Below are 23120 nucleotides of genomic sequence, written 5' to 3' on the forward strand. Positions count from 1 at the left end.
ATAACACACACAACCACCACTGCCATTTGTAATCTGGGCTCCTGAAAACAGTTTAATTTCTACAAAAAGTCACACAAAAGAGAAACTGTGTTTCTGGAAACAAGGCTCTTGTCTGCAAAGCAGAAACTCCGAGAGTCTTGTTTTGACCTTAGGATGGCTAAAAACTGTCCTTAATGTACATCTGCAGCCGAAAGGGTTAACAGAATCCTGGGAAATGCACAAAGGATCTGGGAATCTCTCCAGCTACCACCATCTCCTGTTGGAAGTGCTGCTCTACATCATTTCTGATGGCAAAGCCACCTCTGCTTTGCCTAAGCAATACATTTACACTATTTTCACCAACATTCAGGCTTTTCCCAGCACAGAAGAGCTTTGCTAGAAAGCAGGTAAGAGGCTAGAATTGCTTTCTTTCAACAAAGATGCCACACCAAATTACAAAAAGAGATGTTCACTTCAAAAGTGCACATTGTTATCTACCTACCACACAGTATTTTGTATTTTTCTCCATGGTCTTCTTGCTTGCACAGTTACAGCTTAATTTACTCAAAATATGCTTATTGCCACCCTGTTATTCTTTCATCTGTCACTGTTGATTTGCTCACATGAGCAGACTCACGTTTTCTCAGAAACACACTCTTCCCTGTGGCAGTTACTGCCACTGCTTTGCTTCTCTCCAATCTATTTGGCAAATCCAATGTAGCACTTAACTCTCTTTGAAAGGCACACACAGCTCCTGAAAATCAATGATCTGAACTATCTAAACCTGTCCCCATTATCAGCCCTTCAATTACAACTCTGATGTGTGTTTCCACAGTGACACACACAAGGTGTTTGTAGGACAGGGTACAAAGGAGAAGGAAGAGATGTGTGGCAGCAAAGAATATCCTGTGAGTTTTAATCCAGACTCAAGTCTGTCTTGTCCTAAGGACATGAACTTTCTATTTTTCCCAGTGAGCTTGAAAGCATTACCATGCAAGCAGGAACAACACAAAAAATTATAACTGCTTGAAAATCAACTTTGATTATATTCCCAGGAAATTCTTCCCCACTGCCTCCTCTCTTTCTTATGAGTTTGTTATTTCAATAAGTATTATCTGCAGCCTGCTGTAGTTTTCTGTATGCTATGAGATTGTTTTCTACTTTAAAATTAAAATATATTAAATTAATTAAAAAACAAAAAAAAACCAAAAAAACCCAAAACAAACCAAAACAAAGCACAGCAAAAAAAACCCCAAAAAACAAACAAACAAAAAAAGTTCACCAAAACCCACAAAACCCCCAAGCAAAGAAACACACAAACAAAAAAAGCCCCAACCAATGTGCGAGCTGTTCCAATAACAGAAGTACAGAAACTGGGACTGTGCTGGTCTTGCATTCTCAAGACTTCCAATTTCCACAGCTGTTTACACCTCATGACACACAGCAATACAAAACAGTCTGAACTGCAGCAAGCAGACTTCCAGCTCTCACAGGCATCCCCTTCACTGGTAACCTGCGCCCCTCACTACTGCCCACAGACGAAGAGGCTATTCCCAAACTGTCTGCTCCTTTCCATCCTTTGCCTTTTATGCCTGTCTCTTCTAGCTCCTTTCAAAGTTTATCAGACATGATTCCAGCATTTGTCTCACAGATTTGAAAACTCTCCTGTACCCTTACTTCTACCACTAGTAGTTACAGAGACAAGTAGTTCCCTTCAAATGTTCTACTAAGCAACACCCCCTTTTTCAAATGGTACTGAACTATACTTAATAAAGCCCTCTAGACAGCAACCGTATTTCCATACACAGTTTTTGACAAAACCACACAAGTAACTTGAGCTACACTGAAGATGCTGACATTATACTCTTCAGTAACACAGATTATACATCCCGCTCGTGTGTTACCATCATGTTGCCTAATAATCCTGCAAAAATGGCAAATTATTTAAAAGCACTACATTCTTGCTTCATTATTTGCAAAGAAACCTGCATCAACATACTCAAAAGATCTAAAATTCTCAGAGTATACAAAAACATTCAACATTACACTGGTGTTTACCCTTTTCTTGGCTATGCAACAAGACCAGAACTTGGCCTTTAGCTGTGACTGACTTTTGCAAATCATCTTATCATTTTTACGGCTCAAAAAATGTTTTGCTTATAAAAAAAATCCCCACTCTTCTCATACTCCAAAAGCCCCATGAGATACTATGCCAAACTGCTGCTATACTATTAGACCTCTTACAGTAAATTCATGTTCAAAACCAAATTTCAGTACTCCCTTTGATTTGTGTTTCACAACTGAGCTGGGCAAGAAGCCACTCAGCTGGCTGGGCAGAGAAGCCAGCTGGCCAGTTCATGGAAGGAACCTATCAGAGACTGCCCATAGAGGCAGCCAAGAAAACACAGCAGAGTCTCCAGCAGCACTCAAGGGTCCCTTGTGGGCGCCCACCACACCAACTCACCCTGCTGCCCAGCTCTAACTATCACTCCTCCCACCCAGACCTGCCCCCATATCTCTCCTCATCTCTAGTGAGAGCAGTTCTAGCCATTTCCCATATTTAAAAAATCTGGCACAACAGATGAGTAAAAGCCAACACATTTTATAACCTGGAACTACTTTCTTTTTTCCAACCATGTCCCTCTGGGTAACCTTTGCTCTGGTAACACATAACACAATACACAGAACTGTGTCAAAAGTCAGGCATTAAGTTTGCACTGCTGCAGAAGACAGGCAGCACATTTAATTCTGCAACATTAGGGTAAAATAGAAGAGGTGGTCTCTGCCTCAGCCTCCATACTAGATAGATTTGGAAGTACTAGGGTACATTTTCCTTGATGTTATCCAACACCTATGCAGACAACAGAACTTCAAACAATTAGAATTTCTTGTTGTTCACATCAAGTTCACCTCTCTGTTTTCAATACAGTTGCTGGAGCACAAATCAGCCTTTCAGAGATTTAAAAAAGAGCAGAGACTACAGAGTAAGCTCCATGTCTGCTGTCTGACTAAAACCAGTGCAAGTCTATGCAGAAAATAATCCAAGCCAGAAAGTAAATAGTCTGCTGCCTCACATACTTGCTCACTAACTTCTTAAAGTGAAAGATGACCCCCAAAAGCCTTTCCAGCCCTAGCAAACTGCTCAGAAAATAATTCTCCGAAGAGTTAATCTGGCTCTTACATTGCAGAATTCAGCACACAAGTACAGAATGCCCAGGCTTCTCTCTCTGTGCACAGAGATCATGTAACAAACCAATGCAGGATACATTATCTTACTTCAGCAACAGAAAGCAATGAATTTAAATCCTTAATGAAACCAAAACCAAAAAGATACACGATAGTCTTAGAAACTGTAGCACTATTAAGCCTTTTGGACAAAGAGTTAGCGAGCTCCAGGGAACTCTGGGCAGCACCTCCAGTCACTCCCGGGTTTCCCCACTCTCGCTGACAAGCAAGGATACGGCCCCAGGAGACACTAACAAAAGACAGAAAGCAGTAATTGGAGCCTATCTAACTGCAAGAGTCAGAGACTGTATTTAGACTGACTTCTACCCCATCATCCCCACACTCCCTCAGTGTATGGGACCTCTGCTCTCTAAGACCCTTCTCCTGCAATCAAATATTTCTGGTACTGCCCAAAGGCACCACAGCACTTTGCTGAAAAGAATAAAAGAATGACACTGGAGGGGGAAAGGGGTGCCCAGTCTACCTCCAAAATGCCGTCCTTGTTCTTGCACTAGAGAGGTCATGCAATAGTGGCCACACCTGCAAGTAGGGGATAGAGGGAGCAACAAAAACTAGAGCAGAGCACAGAAGAGGGCTGAGCCACACCACACAGGACAGATGAGATGTGACACCTGGAAGCTGCCATTACACTAAAGAGCTGCACTCACAAACAACATGGCATCAGTGTGTCAGCCATGAAGGAACAAAAGGGGTACTAAGACAAGGCTATGGGAAGACAGAAATGTTAACTTGCTTCAGACAGCATACACTCTAATGGATACAAAAGACCACAGCAACTACAGTAGGATGAAAGCAAAAGGAAAAATTTAAGAGATATTTTTTTCCTGTTACATATTGGTAAAAACAATTATTATGGACTCATGTTCTTTAGTACATCCTGCTTGAACGATGCAGCAACCCTCACTGGTCTGCTTACAGATTCTTCTTAAATGAAGACTGGCCAAGAAGATGTGATACAATCATGGCTCCCCTATTTACAGTGGATAGTTATGAAATGCACTTGCATCTGTAGGTTGATCTCAGAATGGGACAAAGAAAGATGTTATAAAACAACCTAAGCCCTGCTTGCACCTCATACTTGTCTCCTTCCTTTCACTGGATCAAATGCCAAAGCACTTGCTGTTGTGGGCACCACACATTTCTCTTATCAATGTACTGAGATGCACTCCCCTGCTTTTCTGAGCTAAACCACCCAGCAACCTTTCCTTGGCTGTCCAAAAGGAAAGAGACTGGGCAAAAGTCTGAGGATAGAAGGATGATATTGGATGACATACAGAGTACAGTCCTCATAAAAACCCTGTTTTCAGGATCCACTTCATTTTTCTCTTGCTGTATACCTGTGATGATCAGTAGAGAAACAATACTAAGGAACAGAAATTCCTCAGACAGGAAAGCAGATGGGACACCCTGAAACAAACCCATGACAAACGTGCTTTTTGCCCAGAACAACTTTTTCTACCACAAGCAGCATGTGCCAGATTCCCTGGCTGCAAAGCTGTTACACCACTGCAAAACACCCCTTGAAGCAAGTCCTGCAGGAATATTGCCATGCTCGCTCTCCTCTGGATGTACTCACTCTACACTGCCTCAGCTTCCATGCGTAACAGTTCCCAGACAACGGAACTTTATGGTGGCCAAGATCTTTACTCTGCAATCAATTGCATGAACAGCACCCTTTTTCTTTATTTCCCCTTGTCCTAAAGTTCTGTCTCTCCTTTGCTTTCTGTCTCTCCCCTGCCGTCCTGCGTTACCCACAAGTGTGTTAATTTAGCTCATATTAGGCATCTCACTTGGTTCAGAAACCTTTAGGTAATCAGAGGGCTATATTTGGGAAAGGTGTTGGTTTTATTATTTACATCAATCACATTATGTAGACCTATACAAATACAGATACATTGCACCCTGGAGCATTACCTTCATTTTAGTCTTTATATCCTTAAAAGAAAGATAAGGTTGAAGTGAATGAAGACCACTCATGAAGGACACAAGGTATTTATCAACCAGATTTCAGAGCAGTGCTGAAAGAAGATGTCTTGACTTCCTAAAATCTCACCTTCATATAGTGCCAGGTATGCCTAAATCATCTCCCACTGTTACCTAATCTCTTACACTACAATTTAAAACTTTATGTTTTCTTAGTTTTCCAGGTCTTCCCATGGATATCAGCCTGCTTGTTTCAAGAAGAGAATGTGAATCCTCAAAAATCACTGTGGTCTCAGTGTTCAAAACACAACTCAGGCAGCTAGAAACAAGACAAGAAGTGGAACCCTAAATCTACAAATCCAGTTGTAAGTTCTACCTTACAAAAACTAAATCTCACATAAGAAGAAAAGGACAGTCTCAGACCAACATCTCTTACTCCCATCCTATTTCTTAAAACTGCTGAAAGCAAACACCTGGGGAACAGTAAAATAAGATGTGGTACTTCCCACAGATTCTTACCCTTTTTCAAACAGTGATAAGAAACACCTGGTGTATCCTGAGTGAACCTTTAGTCACATTTTCCCATATTTTTCTCATCTCTGCTCAAATCCTAGGATCTTTTTTCCTTTTTTTTCTTTCCTTCAAGGTAACATCCTTCCACTAACAAATTACCCCTCAAAAAAATCCACAAAGTATAAAGCAAATGTATTCAAGTCCTAGCTTCACACCTATAACAGGTGAGTTCTTAAGGGAGAAATGTCTATTATTTGCTAAGTCTGTGACTCTAGACTCCACACTTTAAACACTTGAATTTTCCCTTCTTCAACTTCACATCTACCATTTCCTGGTTTAATGACACAATATCCTGGTCATTCTCCATACTGATGATACCTTCTAGATCTGCATCCTGAACAAAGTTCATCACACATTATTGATTCTTATCCCATGAGTATCAATGAAAATTTTAAATAAAAGCAGCCCCAGAACAGAGACTTAAAGGACCACATGAACAGTCTTTTTTCTCCCAATAATACCATGAAACTGCAATGTGTAACCCGAAGTGACACAGTGCTCCAAAAAGCAGAGCTATCAGCATCCTTGACTTGTCCCAAATACACAAGAGTAAATGCTACACACAAATAAACACATACTCACCGTGCCAGATGTCATTAGCCCAGCTACTGGGATGCAGCCAGGTGGGTGGGGAGGATGAAGGGCAGTTCCCAAATGCCTCACAGGATTCCAGTTAGCAATGTCACAGTGGCACTTTGCCAATGGTAGATGTACCATGCAAGTATAAACTAGTGACCTGATTTAATTCTACAGTGAAGAATACTGCTCCATTCTCTGTGGCATTGCTGCAGATTCTATACAGATAAACAGGTCAATCTACTGCCATGTTCAGGTTAAACTCCTGAAGAGACTTTGTCTTGTAATCAGGTTAAAAAATTAAAAAGAAAGGTCCTAAGAAACCTGGTTGAAGCTTAAGGGTTTGGGAGGAGGGGTTGAGTTAGTGGAGGTTTTCTGCTTTGAATTTTTGGTTTTGTTTTATCTTTAATTTAGATAATTCTGATCTCCTGACTTGTACACAAAAATAGCCTGTGTGAGCGCTAAGAATGCCAGTGGCAGATGGACAATTCACAAATTCCTTCACAGAAATCCATTCACTGTGAGAATCTGAGCTGTTATGCCTAATGTGTTCTTCTCATTTGAGCTTCTAATTTGCGCACCATTTATCCACTTACAGACTTTGTATGTCACTTCACCTCTATGTTCTGCATCTTGAGTCTTCACACTGGACTGTCTGGATTAATAATGGCTTTCAATTAATTTTTTACATAGGACTTTATAGTTCAAAGAACAGAAGTTCTTAGTAATGGGGAAACACAGAACATTTGTAAAATGTGAAAAAATGCAACTCAGTTTAGCTAGCTCCAGTCTCCATAAAGAAGCATGACATAAACAAACTTGGCTTGTTTATATTTTAAAATATCTAACTGTCATTCAGTCCTTTACAGAACACATTTCTTGAGAAGTGTTATGATAATCAACTTAACTAGAATTAGTACCATATAAAGCAACATTCACAGCTGTAACATGAAGAGACTATGCCAAAATCTGCTCTGCTGCCTTGCCAGAAGATGATGTGTCCTAATTATGAGAAAATGGCCAAAAAGATAACACAACTGCACTGGAGATAATACTTCTTTCTAAATCAATTCAGAATACTGGTGCAAAATAAATTTAATAACCTCAAACCTCACCTGGGTAAATAACTGTTGCTGATAATCTGGCATGATATTTAATGAATTTAATGTTATTTCTATATTATCTTTTAAAATACTAATATTAAATTCTATATTCTTTGAATAGACAGCTACCAATTTCCTGGAAGGCAGTGATTGCTACTGCAGGCAGGGGCTTTGTGGTTAGTCACAGCTAATTTACACTCTCCTGTTTCATTCCCTCCTTAGAGCTGGATTGCTTTCACAGGTGCAGTAATGGTCATTTAGCTTCATAAAACTCCTTGGCATTTCTCTCCTAAACTGCTACTACTCTCACACTTTTGATCTCTTTTCCAAAGCCAAGTGAAATCCATTTCCTGATTTGAAAGAGAACACTTAATTCGATAAACAAGTGGCATGCTGTCTCTGTAGCTTAGCTAGCAATAAAATAAGAAACATGCAGTTCTCTGTGTAAGGAGAAAACCTGTACTTTTCTAATTCATCCCCTTTTTTCTGACAGCTGGAACTGGGGTCCTGCCTCCGAGGAGCTGCAGTAGCTTGTGCTGTGCATTTTGATGAAAAAAAGATTATAACACACCTTATGTTTTTTGACAAGCATCTGCAACCAGCTGTGACTTAACAACATTATATAAAGATACATTAAAAATCTCAGCAAGTACTCAGCCACTCTGAACTGACATGATGTAATGAGAAATACAGTTTCTCTTTTTGACTATAAGTTATTTGGAAAAAGTCAACAGCTGTTGTAAAATAAGCAGGCAATGCAGTTCCAACACTTTGGTGTTGTCTATAGCCATGGCAAAAACAGTTTAACAAACATTAAAATCTACTGAGGAAGATCCAAAAAAAGGACATCCAGACTCCATATGGAAAGTAAAGCCAGAAAGAACTGTATTTAAAAGAATTTCTTATGCCTCATGGCAGCAACAACAACCAATTCTTGCCTTTCCCTCCACACACAACTTTCAAGAGAAGGCACCTGTATTAAAATACAGATGCAAAATACTCTGGGTTGGTGAACACCTGCTGTAAACCCTGAGCCATAAGAATACAGCAATGGCGAGACTGGATTAAAACGAAGATCCTTCCAACTCAGGACCCTTCACCAGCAGACACAAGCAGATTTTTATGGCAAGACTGCAAGAACAGAGCAAAGATAAAAGGACACAATCACTGACCGCCAGATGTTCTGGAAAACTTCCAGTTTGGGATGTCTTGGGTAAAGGCTACTTACTCATCACTTTGCTGGAGTTCTTCTCCACCCCTTGCTCATTTTACCCATTTACTCTCCTGCCACTCAAGATACCTCATTGTTTAGCTTCTACACAGTCAGTTGAAATGATAGATAAAATCTCACAGTTAGCAATTCAGCAATTTTATATGAATTCATTTGGAAAAGCAACTTAATGATTTTTTTTTATTATTTTTTATTAATAATGAAGCTTCTTGGCTATGGCTTTTCTCCTTCAACCAATTTCCTTGTCTTAACATCTGGATTAAAAATTAGTTTACAATCTCTTATACAGGATATTAGAAAACTCTAATATAGCTATTAAAGTAAGGAAAAAGGATAACCAATGAATGTCAGAAAACTCCTGAAAGTGAGCAGCTGGGCAAGAAAGGAAAAAAAAAAGGAATTAATAGATGAGTGAAAATTGATACAGCAGTGTACAGTGAAGGGGGAAAAGCAGCATATGGACTCTGATCTACCTGCTACTGTGCAGAAAGAACCTGCTGTTTTCATGAGGAAAAAAACTAGAACTATATAATAAAGTAATCTTAACAGATGTCCAACAAAGTTGTTAAGTGTCTAGAATTACCAAGAAATAAAAAAATAATTAGGAATACACTATATCACTGAGTAAATAATCTCAAACACTAAGCTCAGTGTTTCACTGTTCACTGTGTCTTCCATGACAACAACTCCACGAAGCATCAAATGAAACTGATAGTAAAAGCTAGTGAAAAACAAACGAAGATACATCTAAATAATTTTAAAGTATATAATTCACATATAAAGACACATATTTCTGACACTGAGTAAAGAGGTGCCCAGATAATATGTAAAATACTAATACATCAATAGGTTTTCCTCCAAAAATTTGATCTGAGTTGAAAACAGAAGCACGGATGACCAAATGGGAGATGGCCAACTGCCATGTTCTTACTCATATCCAGATATTTACTCAGTCATTGCTGGACAGAGGATGCTGGATAAAACAGACACTGACCCTATCCACAGTCTCCATTTTTATGGTTTTGACCAGATTTGGTCAATGACTGTTCTAGATAAGGAAACAGAATTAACACTGCATAAAAATTAGCAGATATTCAAGTTTGGACATTTAAAACTGCCTTTGTTTCAAATTCAAAAGGGGGTGGAAGGAGGAGTGAAATTTTAAAAAACTAATCTTGAAACCCAAAGCTGTGTCTGTGTTAGCCTTTACTGTGAGTTCTAACCAGAATTAATTTAGATCTACTCTTGGGCATTCCATGCATTCACAAGCAGTTTATTAGGGATCTACTGTCTGCCATGAGAACTGGAACACACCATGAATGAATTTAAACACAGCCACTGTTTAACCAAGACCACAAGGTTTTTCATGACTACTTACTCATTTTTAATGTTTGTCCTTCTGCAGAGCACACCTGGAGCCAGTGTGTATATAAAGCAACTAAATATACTAGACTAAATCACTAAATACTTAAATTATGTTGCAATTAAGAAATGAGTTGGGCAAGTCCATTGCTAAGCACCAGATTCTTGAGGAAAAAAACATGACAACTTTTTTGGCCACAAGCTGGTAACAAGAAATACATATAAGAGGACAGAAGCCTTCTCAGCACACCAAATAGCTTTATTTGCAGTGCAGCTGTTCTGCAGTGACAGAGCTACATGTATGAACACAGATTTGTGTATGTGTGTATGTCTGATGTTTGTGAAAATATAACCAAGTTCTGATGCTGACACTGTGCACAGACTGCAGAGGTTCCTCTCTGACAGACAAAGAGAATTGAAGAGGCCATTGTGAAAATGGAGTATAGAAAACGCAGTTCTATGAACAGCAGAACTATCAAAGCCTTGGTCCCCCACAGATTTGCTTCTCACATGTGCTCCATTTTCCCAGTCAAAGCAATTTCCTTCAACCTCTCCTGAACTCTCAGTGCTCCTCACCATCAGCAGGGACATGGGTAGCACTGCACCTCACTCAGTAACAATTTAGAGTTGTGCTGAGCCACTGGCCAAGCTGAATGTGCACAGCCATCATTTCACTGATCAGAAGTTCCCACCTTCACCTGCAAAATTCTTCAGAACTTAATGGCTTTGATGCCTCCACTTCTCTTTCAGAGAATGAGACAAAAACTTCCAAAGATAATAGAAGATACTAAAAGAATAAAGGACAGACCATTTTACAAACCTTACATTACTAAGAATCAAAGCAAAATAGATGCTATGCATATTTTTCACTTCTGCATCCTGAACCTGAAATCAGAATCTCACAGGTTTCTCTCAGTAAACATAAAAGTTTTATAAAAAGACATCAAAGTAATGAAATCATGACATAGAAGATGGGTTACAAAGACCCATGGAAACTGGAAAGATGATTGACAGCTCTGCACATGAACATTATTCCTAAATAATTAGCAAACATATAGATATATATTTTAACAAAATATTAAGATGCCTTAAAACTACCTTATAAGAGTCATTCTTTCATATTCTCAAAAAATCATTATCTTAAAGGACCATTCTAAACTGAGTACTCCATGCAAACCAGCTCACAAAGACTAATCCTTTTTTAACCCACCCCATCAATGACTCTTCCTCTGAAATGTAACACAATGTTACAAAAACTCCAGTCAGACCCAGCTTCTGGTCTAACAACTTCATATTGGTTAAAGGTGACAAGGCCAAAAGCAGGAGCCACAGACACAGCCAGATTCTCATGTATTGAGATCACTGATGAGATTCGTTTGACCTGTCAATTAAGAGTATTTTTCCAGACAAAAGGCTGGGGGGAGGGAGCTGGCAGATGGATAGCTAAAGCTTAAACACAAAGAAAGGGATGGATGTTACAGTACTGCAGCAAATACTAATGAAAGTTTGAATGATTAATCTATTGGGTGATGGAGGAAGACCACCACAGACCACCACACACCCTGCCTTTGGATCATCTTCAAAAAGAAGAACAGAACTATGCAACACAACCATAGCACTTGTCAGTCAAGGAGAATACCCAGATATTTATTACTGTAGTGGAGAAACAAAGCCAACCAAGCACGACAAAGAACAGATGCACAGCACAAACTGCATTTACTTTCAGTGTATATTTTTCTACTTGCAGTATTTTCCATACTACTGCATGTGAGAAGAGATGTACAGCAGCTACACAACCAGGCTAGTTGGCAGCTCTCTCCTGCTTTAGGATTGCCAGAACAAGCCAAATTGCAATAATCAGACTGTGAAAGCTCCATGGTATCCAGCCATGGAGCAATTCCCATCCCTGAGGAAAACGCCGGCACCTTGACTTCATTGCACCCTTTCTCCAAACACCGTATTCCTACATTTTGGTTCCACTGGATCATCCCTTGCCAGACAAACCAAAAGAGGCTGCGGTGGAGATGTCACTGACACCAAAGTAAGGAGACACCAATGGCAGAGAGGCAGATATGGCTGTACTTCCAAACACAAGCAGGACCACCCAGTACCAGCCCTCAGGGGAAAGACAAAGAAGGAAGCAAGAGACTGTCTCAGAGGAAGAAAGGAGAGATGAGAGAAGATCAGGAGACCTCTGAAGAACTTCTGGTTTTGTCTCCCAGAAGCCTTGTGCACAGAATGGAATTCATGTTATCTCAGGAAGCACTACAGGAATACATTCCAATTCAACTCATAAAATACAAACAGCCACCTAAACAGCACACGTGCCCAAATGTGTTCTGGGCAGTCCAGTCAGGGACAGGGGTCAGAACTGAATCCAATTTCAGGTGGTCAAAAGTTTAAGTGAGGAAAATGTTACATGCCCCCTTTCCTTAACAGTCTTCCTACTGCCACATATTTTGCGACTTTTAATAATCAAAAGACACTTCCATTGGAAGAGGAACAATTCTACTAGCTGCATGTGTACCACAAGTGAATAAAAAGACATGGATATTTTTCTGGGCTACAGGAGTGAATTGTGTACTATTTTAGCTTTGCCAAACCCTGATAACTACCTTTAACAACAGATTAACAAACAAATGGTCAGTAATCAAACAAGCTCAAATGCTGGGAGATACAGAAGCAGATAAAAATATGTATTATAAGCTTAGCAAGACATTTTATATTTCCATTACTTTATAACAAATATAAAACTGTTTTAAAGATTATTTTATTCTCAAACCTCATCTAAGGAAAGCACCAAGTCCAACATGTTGAAGGCTGTTTTCTGTATCTATAGGAGAGGAAAGTCTAAAGAGCTGTATTAGACCACTGTCACAGAGCCCACTACCACTAATATACTTTCATGATACCTGCACAGAACTGTTCAACTTGGGACAGATCATAAGACAGCAACATATGGTTCAACATAAAAACAGCATCTCACATAAACTAGAAAAGCTTACTGGCATGTAGCAGGAGAACAGAGACCATGCTGAATAAGTCTGCAAAAGATAAAAGCTACACCGAGAAGACAGGAGGAACTGGATGAGTACCAGAGCTCACTCTGGGCTTCATACAAAGGTGTTATCCTGCAACAAAGAATGGTGACATTCAAGCAGAATTCAGTCACCATTCCACTCCAGTGACAAGCTTGTCACTGGTGTCAGGATAGACAAAGATGTGCCCAGAGAGGTCTCACTTGGAGCATCTCCTCCCAGCTGCTATATGAATACAGCCACCAATTAAAGGTCCACAAAGGTCTGCCCTGAGTGTGGCCCCACACAGACAGAAGAATGGAGGTGGGGGAAATGTTTCAAAAATCTTTTCAAAGGCACCCAGCACTTCTTAAAAACAGTGATGTCCACCAGGACAGAGGCAACCCTCTGACTAGCTGGAGACAGCCAAAGCCAGATCTGCCCACAGGCCCTGTATGGCCAGGAGCTTACCAGATACACATGCACAGATTTCCATACTAATGTCCTTCCACTCTCCTCCCTTTTCCATGCTAATGCTTCCACTGCCTTTGAAGATAAATGCATCTCCTGAAGCAACTGTTGATTGACAGCTCTACTCTGTAAACAAGTGTCAAGAAAACAAAGCCTTAATGATGCTCTGCCATCTAAAAATACTATAAACAATGTCTGTGTTACTGATGGATAAAAGGAGGCCTTGTTCCTAATGAAGAGGATGGACTATCAGAGGAAAACTCACTTCCCAGCTCTGTAGGACTCAGTGCATACAAACCCAGGGTATTCATTCAACTTCACTGGGCTTTGCTTGATCCCAGCCCTACTGAGATGACAAGCTGACACCACTGCCCCAACACAAGGGATTCTTGGGACTAGCACACAACTGGCAATTAAGAAATTAGTACTGGGAAAGTTCATTGTAGCTTTCTGTGGAAAGGCACTGGGAAAACTCAAAGCATTATTAGAAGAGTGCCCTAAATAGACTGCCAAGACAGCCAATCCAAACATCATTTTCACTCAAAGATATAAAAATAAATAAATTCCTCTCTTTACTTCATCTTGGAAATTTTCCTGTATCTAAGTGATTTCATGTCTGCTCCCCTGCCAAGTGCCACGGTTTGATGTTTCTTGTGTTCCAGCAGTGACTTCCCCTCCGCGATTCCCTCATCCAAGTGTGACCCAAAATAAACAGCAAGATCTGTCTCACTCTGCCCATGTTAACACATGCATTATTCAAAATGGCTCAGAAGTGCAAAAGACTTTACTAAGCAACTGACCCAGAGGAAGAGACAGAGATTACAGCATCATGTTCTTCAACCTGCTAAGAAGGTCCTGATCTATTTAGCATTAAAGGGAAACTAAGATTTCACAAGGTGTAAGAAAAAAATGGATTTGGAAATGACATCTTATTCCCTCCAGATCTCCGATAATTATCCTCTGTATTCCCTTGCCCAAATGTGATCAAATTCCTTTATGAATCTTTTTTTTTCCATACATACTTCTGAAAACAGAGACACAGTTACCTTTTTTAAAAAAAGAACCATGCCACACAATGACTGTGCTACCCATTCTCATATATCACATCTACCACTCTGTTATTTCCTTTGCAGGCCATTTTGTGAACATTAAAAAATGCATCAGCAATGCCTGTGTAATGCCAAGGGAAGCAGGAATACATTTCAAAATGAAAATGAAAGGGAGATGAAAATACATCTCTAGATTTTCTGTTTTCAGTGCACCATGTGAGTGATTTTTATGACAAACAGAAACCTACAGCACACATCTGTTTTTTGTTCATTTACTCCACTATTGTCCTGGAAATTAAGAAACTGTCAAATACAAACCAAACTGACTTGAAATGAGAAATTATTCCACGAAGAGGACTAGAACTAGAATTCCTCTCCCACAGGCACCTTTAGAATTTTATTTTGCCCCAATCTGGGCCACCATTTGTAAAATTGGGGTGGACATATTCTTAAACAATTCACGAGGGCAAAATTACAAAATAATAATGCACCTCTTTGACACTAAAAATGACAACCAAGAGGATATTCCATAAAACATATTTATTTAATCAAATCAGTATTTTCTAGTTGTTTTTTTTTTTACCAGCTCCAATGATTAAGAAAGCCAAAAATTTGAAGCTTAGGGATCACAGACTTTTCTGTTATTCATTACCATGGTAAATCGGTGCTTCAGTGAGCTTATTAAAAAATGTCTCAGCAACAAAAGCACAGTAGGCTTTAATTTAATGATGAACCTGAAGTGTCAAGACCAAACAGCATCAGGGAAGGAGCATCACTAACATTCCTGCTCCCAGTATTAGAAAGCTAAGATACTCATTTTCACCAGCTCTTGGGTTATGAGGCTTGAGCATATCAACATAGTTTTACAACAGCAAACAAGCTATTAATTTTTCCTCATGCCATCATCTATTCATCTCCTCAGATACTTTAGTATCTGAAGCAAGTTCCTCTAATTTCATAGTGTTTACTTATTCTCAGTTCTCCTTCATTCTCCTCCCCTCCTTCACAAGAGTAAATGGATAAAATTATTTTCAAAAATACAGAAAGAAAAACACAACCCATCCCAGAAAGACAAAACAAAAAGACAGAAATAGACCTGATGCTGAAAAAAATTGAGGATGACCAGGATGAAAATTAATTAACACTAGAGATCAGAAATGTGGAGACAACCACAAACAAAAAAAAGTTGCAGAAATGTTAGGTTTTTATTATGAAAATCAGATTTAATTTCTCATAGCTGACAAAATTATTCATCACTAGATGTTTTCATATGACACTAGATCTTTTGGAAAACTTTTGTGGCAAAGGCAAACTAAATCACCTTTCCCCAGCTTGTGGCACACAGAGGAATCAAGATACAGACCCAACTCTAACTGCAACCTCTTCAGAGCAGCAATTTCGGGACTTCAAAAATCATCACATCAAAGCCATCATGTTTTTACCCAGAGGCAAAATTCATTTATTCAACCTGAATTAATTTATGATTTCAAAGTTTCATTTTGGGGCAGGATGGGAACTCAAAACCTTAACAGTGATTTTTCTGATATGAGTGTTTTTTCAAAACCTTCAAGTGAAAATAAAAGTCCAAAAGTTTGTAACACAAATTAAAGGATAACTTTAAAGGATATTATCAAGATGAATTTTAAATGCCAATTGCATTATTTTTGAGTTCTTGTTGCAGACTAAATACTTCCAAAAAATAATGAAGATCTAGCATCTGATTTTCAAGCTCTCATGCTACTGAAAAATAACAAAGACATTCTGGTAAAGCATAAAACAAAACAACCAAAGGAACTGCTTGTATCATCATATCTCCTTTTACTTACTGACCCTATATGACCAAAACATGCTTTGGAGAAATTTTGATAAGTTGGTCCCCACCAGAAATATACCTTAGAAAATAATATCCGTGAATCTTCACACCTCTGGGACTGAAACTTCTGCCCTCAAGCAATGTTTTGTTTCTCCAGGAAACCTGCCAAATGTGTTATCAGCACTTCCGAGAAATTCAGAGTTTCCTATTTCATATATACCAGCACTGTCTTCATGTTGTTTCTCACACACTGCCAGACGAATTTCCAAAGTTTCTGAAAGCTTCACACAGCTCAACAGCAAGGAACACACTTTGATACTGACAGGTTAGCAGGGAAAGGTTACACTCCAAACTTCACCCACCCTGGTGTTGATGCTCAGAAATCAAGCATCAGGCTCCAGCCTGCTGCAGATTTGAGACATGTTGGCCAGAAGGCATCAGTCCCCTGCTTCAGGGGCTCTCAAACATTGTCATTTGCCACTCCAGGCACATGGAGTCAAGGCAGGAGAGCACATGCACACTGCACACCTTTCACTATCACCTCTGCCTGACACTCCACAAACCCTTTGGGTTCTGCCTCTCACACATCACATGCACCACTTTACACATCTCGCTACATCCCCTTCACACTCAGGCAGTTTTTCCCTTCTTCCCCTCCAGAAACGCATTCTCAGCCTCATGCTCTAGCACAAACAGAAACTGAAGCTATGGCTGTGATTAAAAAAAAACAAAGCATGGAAAAGAAAAGGTTTCCATCTCCTTGTCTCAGTGTGAACCACAGGATACTGAGAAATATTAAACTTCAAGCTCCAGCTCTTTGACATGAGGTGCCTAGCAGTGGTTAACATTTGAATTCAGAGTTCTGGCTAAGGTTGCATCTAACCTATCATTTATATCTGAAGCTGCAGTGCAGTTCATAAGGAAACAACTGCACTTTCCCAACCTACCAACCATGGGTGTGATTCACAGAGCAGTTCTAGCGTACATGAGCTACATTTCTTTTAGAGGAGAACAGAACAGAAGCTCTTATTCAGATGCATTGGTAAAGGAATCCAACTACTAATGGAATGAAAGCAATGATTCGATATTTGGATGGCTTCAAGATGTATGACTGACAAAAACTTTCCACATCACCAAAAAAAAAAAAAAAAAATCTAGCTAAAAGTAAATGCCAAGGGGCCCCAGCATCACATTTTGACTTTCTGATTCTTTAAAAAACCCAAACAGCATCCACAGAATTAAAGATTCTTTCTGAGTTAGTAAGGCATCATACTGGCTCATCCAGTTTCTTAGCAGGCATGTTCATACCAGCTCAGCTCTAATGACAGCAGAAATAGCCCAAAACCCCAGTAAAGATCACACCACTTACCAGGCCACTGCAAGTGCTGACCGCTGCTGTCCCACTGCCGGAGCCAGGCTGCCACGCTGTGCCAAGGAAGTGGCAAGGAACTCCTGAGTGAGTTGAAATCTTCGCTCTGGTGTGGTTCCCACGTCTCCTTTCTACTACGTAGTTAGGGGAAAGAAATCCCATGTGGATAGTCAAGTTAAAAAACAGATCTTTCTCCTTGTGATTAATTTTGTAATATACCACATTTTCACTTTTTCCGAGATGTCGCTTCTTCCTCAGACTTGACATGTGATGGTGTAGATTAAAAGAAAGAAAATGCCCACTTGCATCTACTCTTGCCGGATGAACCACATGGTATTCTGGCACTGTCTTCACAAATTGCTCTGAGAGAAAGGGGAAAAAAAAAGAAACAAAACTAGAGTGAGTGCTAGCCTGTTCAGATCTCACATAATTTAAAGGAAAAATCAGAAGTGAGAGCAATTCACCACAACACCCTATTGACAGGCAGTGCACAGACTACTAAGAATACATTCCTTATTTGGGCTTTCTATTCTCCCATTGTAACACTCAGTTTAGAAGCTAAACATTCTTCTTTGGGAACATTTTGTTACCATTCATATAAAAGACTGACTGTCATGCACCCTGCCCCCCTCCCAACCCTACTAGGGCTGGGAACCCTCCATGACCTAGGACTCCAGCACATGATACTCTGATCAAGGAGTGTGATCTTCACACATCCAAAAAGCTGACCACCTGAAATTGGACAGAAAGCCTTGCAAACTCACAAAGGTGAAGAGAACACAAATTGATTATTTGTAGTACCAGCATCTCAGTAGCACCAGCTTTAGCAGCTGCTGCAGCTGCAGCTTCAGAATTTCAAAGAAGGGTTGGAGGAGAATGAAGTTATCCTGCTCTGTTGTATAAGGCATTTCAAGCAGGATAAGACTGGAAATCTTATTCCTTGTCAGAATCTGGCAGGGGAAGAGAGCATTATTGACATTGTTGTCCCCTGCTACAACAGGGGAAGCGTACACAAGAAGATACAGAAGAAACACCAATTGTACCCAATTTAATTTTTTAAAATTACTGTGAAATGCAAAAGCTCCATGCAAATAACACAAATCCACGTAAAACACAATCATAAGAGCTCATACCCTAAGGGCCAGATCTGCTGGGATACTTGAATTCTACCCAAGAAATGACAGTATGAACACATTTAATTAAAAAGAAGTTATGATGACACGCGTTAATCCAGTTCCTCTTTACCCAGAGTTGCTCTTCATTCCCAAAGTCCCAGCCACTCACACATGAAGTGACTACACCCCATTCATTAACTAAGCTGCTTAACAAAGCAAGTAGCCTGTTCCAGCTGCTTCCAGGCTAGGTCTAGTTAGACAACCCTTTTAGAAGCACTTCTTCCTCCATTGCCTGTAGTTTCAAGGTCACAGAGGAAAAATCCTGCCTAAGCAGGCAGCTGTCTGGATTCATCCCCTTCTGGAAGGAGCACATCTCAGCTGCCCTCATTAGCCGCAGTTTAAGACGTGGCTGCTTGAGTTTCCTCAGGCCATGGACCTCTGAGACACACGCACTGAAACAGTTCCAATTGAAAGGAAAGCAAAACAGAACACACAAAATCCCCCGCCTCCCAGCACATATAGAAGAACATCAGAAATCTGGCCTAGTTTCAGCAGCACTTTTATTTCAGAAGCAAGCTTAATCTCTTACACAACTTTGTAAGAGAACTTTGATTTCTCTGTACACAAGCCTGCAGTGACTTGGAGCCTTTATAGGACAAGCCACAGCAGTGGGGTTTTGGGCCTTCACAGAGCCAGGTCTTGAAAACATGGACAATAATGCCTACCACAGGTTCTGAGAGACATCTGCCCTTGTCCACATGAGGGGACTGAGACACTGGAAACTCAGTGCACACCTTCATGCCGGCAGTTTGCACAGCCTGTGGACAGGACCAAAGGTGCTAGATGTCTGATAATTTAGCAGCTGAAGCTAACCCAAGCCTCCTCACAGTCTATAGTGAAGTAGAAAAAAAAAAAAGGGGGCAGGTAGAAGAGATAAGAAACACCCAAGAATACTGCTTATCTGCAGATGTTAAATTGTGAGACTTCTGGGAAGTCCCACATCCCATATTGGGATGTGGGACTTCCCAGACATGGGACTTCCATATGGCTAGCAAAGTCAGACTAACACAGAATGCTGTAAGACCAGGCCCCATTTCTATAGTTTTCAGCAAAACTCATTAAATAATCAAATCAAATGCCTGAAGGAAAAACTTACTCATTTGCTGTCACTGTGAGATTTGCCCCTGCCTGATGTCTTGAATTTGTTGTGGCTTAACTGCTGAACTCCATGCAAGACCAAAGACTTGCGGTTTTGGATTTAAAGCTATGCAAGGAAGTTTTTTACTTCATCACTATAGCATCACTTAGTGTATAGAGGTTAAAGAAAAGTAGACCATCAGCATCAGTAAGATGCAAAATAATGTGGAAGCATTGGATTATCAAAGCAGAGAAATTGAACTTCTTCCATCCGCACATTAAATACTTGTTTAGTCACTGGAGAGGGGAATTATCCTGCAATAATAATGTATTGTAATACAACTGCAGAAATGAATTATTAAAAAGCCTTCAAAAGACCAGAGGGAATAAGATTACAACACAGAAGTCCAACAGGATGAGGGTAGTGATATTTCTGCAAGTAATTACTATCAGTACAGTTTTGCCTAGACTGTTGGGTAAAAGGCAGTCCTAACTATAACAGAAAAATTTACTGAGCTCCACACTAAGCCTAAGACAGCATAGTTTCTGCCTGAAGAAGAGTGTGAAACAAACAAGAGGTATAATTTTGGCGATCCCTTTCTGCCCTTCTAGGAAATAACAAAATTCACGCAACCCAGACTGCTCAAAATTAAGGGTTGCATCCTTCAACACCAAATAGCTCTAGTTCCATGAAGTAACATGAATTCCTATTAAAACACCACAAGTTTCCATAAAGCTTTGCAACAGCAAACATAAATGGAGAGAACAAATGCCACTGACAAGCCATGGCACTGGCATGTCACAGCATCCCCCCTGGACACCCAGCACACTCTCCACTGCAGGGGAGTCCCGCCTGTCATGTGGACACTGCTCAGGATTTACAGGCCAGGAAAGGTGGCTGTGTAGCTCCAGAGAATGTTTTGTCTTTGCAGAACTACAGCCTGGGCATGCTGGCTTGCATTGGTGCTGTGAATGAGACCGAAATACAGCAATGAGCAGCACACACTTGAGTCACGACTTTGCTCTGCAATCACGGTGCCTACTCAGACCCTTGGCCACACAATGTTCAGGCCCTTCACACTCATTTTGAGAAGCCCAATATTGTTTAAGTTGTCAGAGAAATCTTCCCTGCAGACCTTTCTAATTCCACATCATTGAAAACATCTGATAATATTCAAAACCACTCCTCTGTGTTCTGCTCCTCTGCAGATTCAAATTTGCCACATATGGCAGAGAATTGCATTATTAAGAATGGCTGTACACAAAGTGAATAAACTAGGCTAAAAACATACATGATCTGTCACACATGACAGGAAAACCACAATTGACTTTAAATACATAACATGTTGCCAGATAAAATTCTTTTAAAATGTGACACACCATCATTTGCCATTGTTTCATCTCCATCTTGTAGTTTGTGTACACGTGCCCCTCAGACCCTCTGGCTTCTTTCCCATTCCCTGGGATAGGAAATGGTGTGGCTCATCTTGTGAGGAAGCATCACACCCAAGAAACACAGCAAGCTCCAAAGCCCCACGGCAGAGAGCAGGCCTTCAGCACCCAGCAAGGACATCCCCAACTGTCCCATCCACCACACTTATGGATGTACAGAGAGCAGAACACTTCAGCTCTCCCACATAAAAATTTCACTCCACACCTCACACTGCAAGAAACCTTCCTGCATAAAAAATTAGCCACATTCTTAAATGTCCCTTTGCTCAATGTTATTTGCAAATTTTTGGAAAAGACTGTTTTCCATGCCTAGAAAGTTAAATTACTTCTACATTCATTTCCACATGCCCACGATTAAGCAGCCACTACATTCTAACACAACCATCCCTGTTCTGTCCCATGTACAGCCAGAGAGATGTAATTATAGCTAGCATCCACTTTCAACAAGTCCAACAGGAACCAACTTCAGGATGCTTGAAAATTCACTTTTCAAGCACCTTACTGAAACACTTTTCAGGCACTTTATTTAAACACCTTTCCTTTCCACACTCTCTGAGGGGTACAAATTATTTTCTCTTTTGTGTTCAAGCTCTCCTGAAAGCACCACAGCTGTTGATTGCATCAGGAAGCAAAATTTCCTCCTAGACGTTTGGGTCTTCTACCGCCAGGCAGTGTCTTCCAACTACTCATAATTTTTCTCCCTTGGGAGCCAAGATTTTTCTTAAATAGGCAAAAATTAAAATAAAAATTAAAATTCCTGAGTTGCACTCCCAACTCCAAAAAGAGGAAGAAAATAACCCAACTGTGAGGACAGCCTCAAAGAAACCTCTCCCGAGGATGAAGTCTGATTTGTAATTTACCACCCTCACTAAATGCGAGAAACTCACAGCGTGTGTTGAACCCTGGTAAGACCAATCTTCCCACAGCGCCTGCTGCTTTGGTACAGAAGCGATCGCTAGTTTAAAAATGAATTAACAATCAGGACAGTAAACTTCTTCGGTTTAGCAGCACAGAACGATCCCGGCATTTAGAGAGCTGCCTCTAAACGGGGAAGATCTGCAAGAGGCAGGGTTTAGCAATACCTTCATCTCTACACAGCCAAGCTCTGCCCGGGAGCCGCAGGAAGGCGCAGCGGGAGCGCTGTGCCCCGGCTGCGGATCCGCGCGTCCCGGCAGCGCCGAGGGCAGCGCTGCGAGGGCGCCCGGGCAGCTCCGGGGCCGACACGGCCCGCCTGGCCGCCCCTCCCGCCCGAGCAGCGCCCCGGAGCCGCGGTGCTCCGGCTGGCAGCGCACCCTCGGCGGGACCCGCTCCCCGCCGCGCCGCGTCCCGTCCCGTCCCGCCCGCCGCCACTGACCTTGCCCGCCGTCGGGGAACGGGGAGCTGCCGGCGGGGGCCCTGCCCAGGCAGGGCACTTGGGCGTGGAGGACGAGGAGCCAGAGGGAGAGCACGCGTGCCGCCCGGCACCGCGGGACACATGGCATGGTGCGGGCGGGCAGCTGCGAGCGGGGCGCCTATCGGGGCCGCGGCATGGCCGGGCCGCTCCCGGCGCCGCCGGACACAGGCGCCGCTCCTCACAAGGGCTGCGCGGGGCCGTCCCGGTGTCTGGTTTCTGCCGGCGGAGGAAGGAGGGCTGTGGGGAGGGAGCAGCTCCCGGGAGCCCCCGCCTCGGAGCCGCCGGGGTTAACGCGGCGGGACGAACCGGGC

General features: G+C 41.3%; 1 protein-coding gene across 1 annotated transcript in view; it reads right to left on the bottom strand.

Annotated features, from left to right (window-relative positions):
• ADAMTS12 (ADAM metallopeptidase with thrombospondin type 1 motif 12) overlaps positions 1-22897 on the bottom strand; it is a gene marked incomplete at both ends in the record, with an annotated part of 140753 nt that extends 117856 nt beyond the window's left edge. The window contains 2 exons of the mRNA XM_084225838.1: positions 17713-18074; positions 22771-22897. Of these exons, the coding sequence (XP_084081964.1) occupies positions 17713-18074; positions 22771-22897 (489 nt within the window). The remainder of the gene's footprint in view (positions 1-17712; positions 18075-22770) is intronic.
• Between the last annotated feature and the right edge of the window lie 223 nt (positions 22898-23120).

Source organism: Fringilla coelebs (genome assembly GCF_963513975.1).
Source record: "Fringilla coelebs genome assembly, chromosome: Z".
Lineage (NCBI taxonomy): Eukaryota > Metazoa > Chordata > Aves > Passeriformes > Fringillidae > Fringilla > Fringilla coelebs.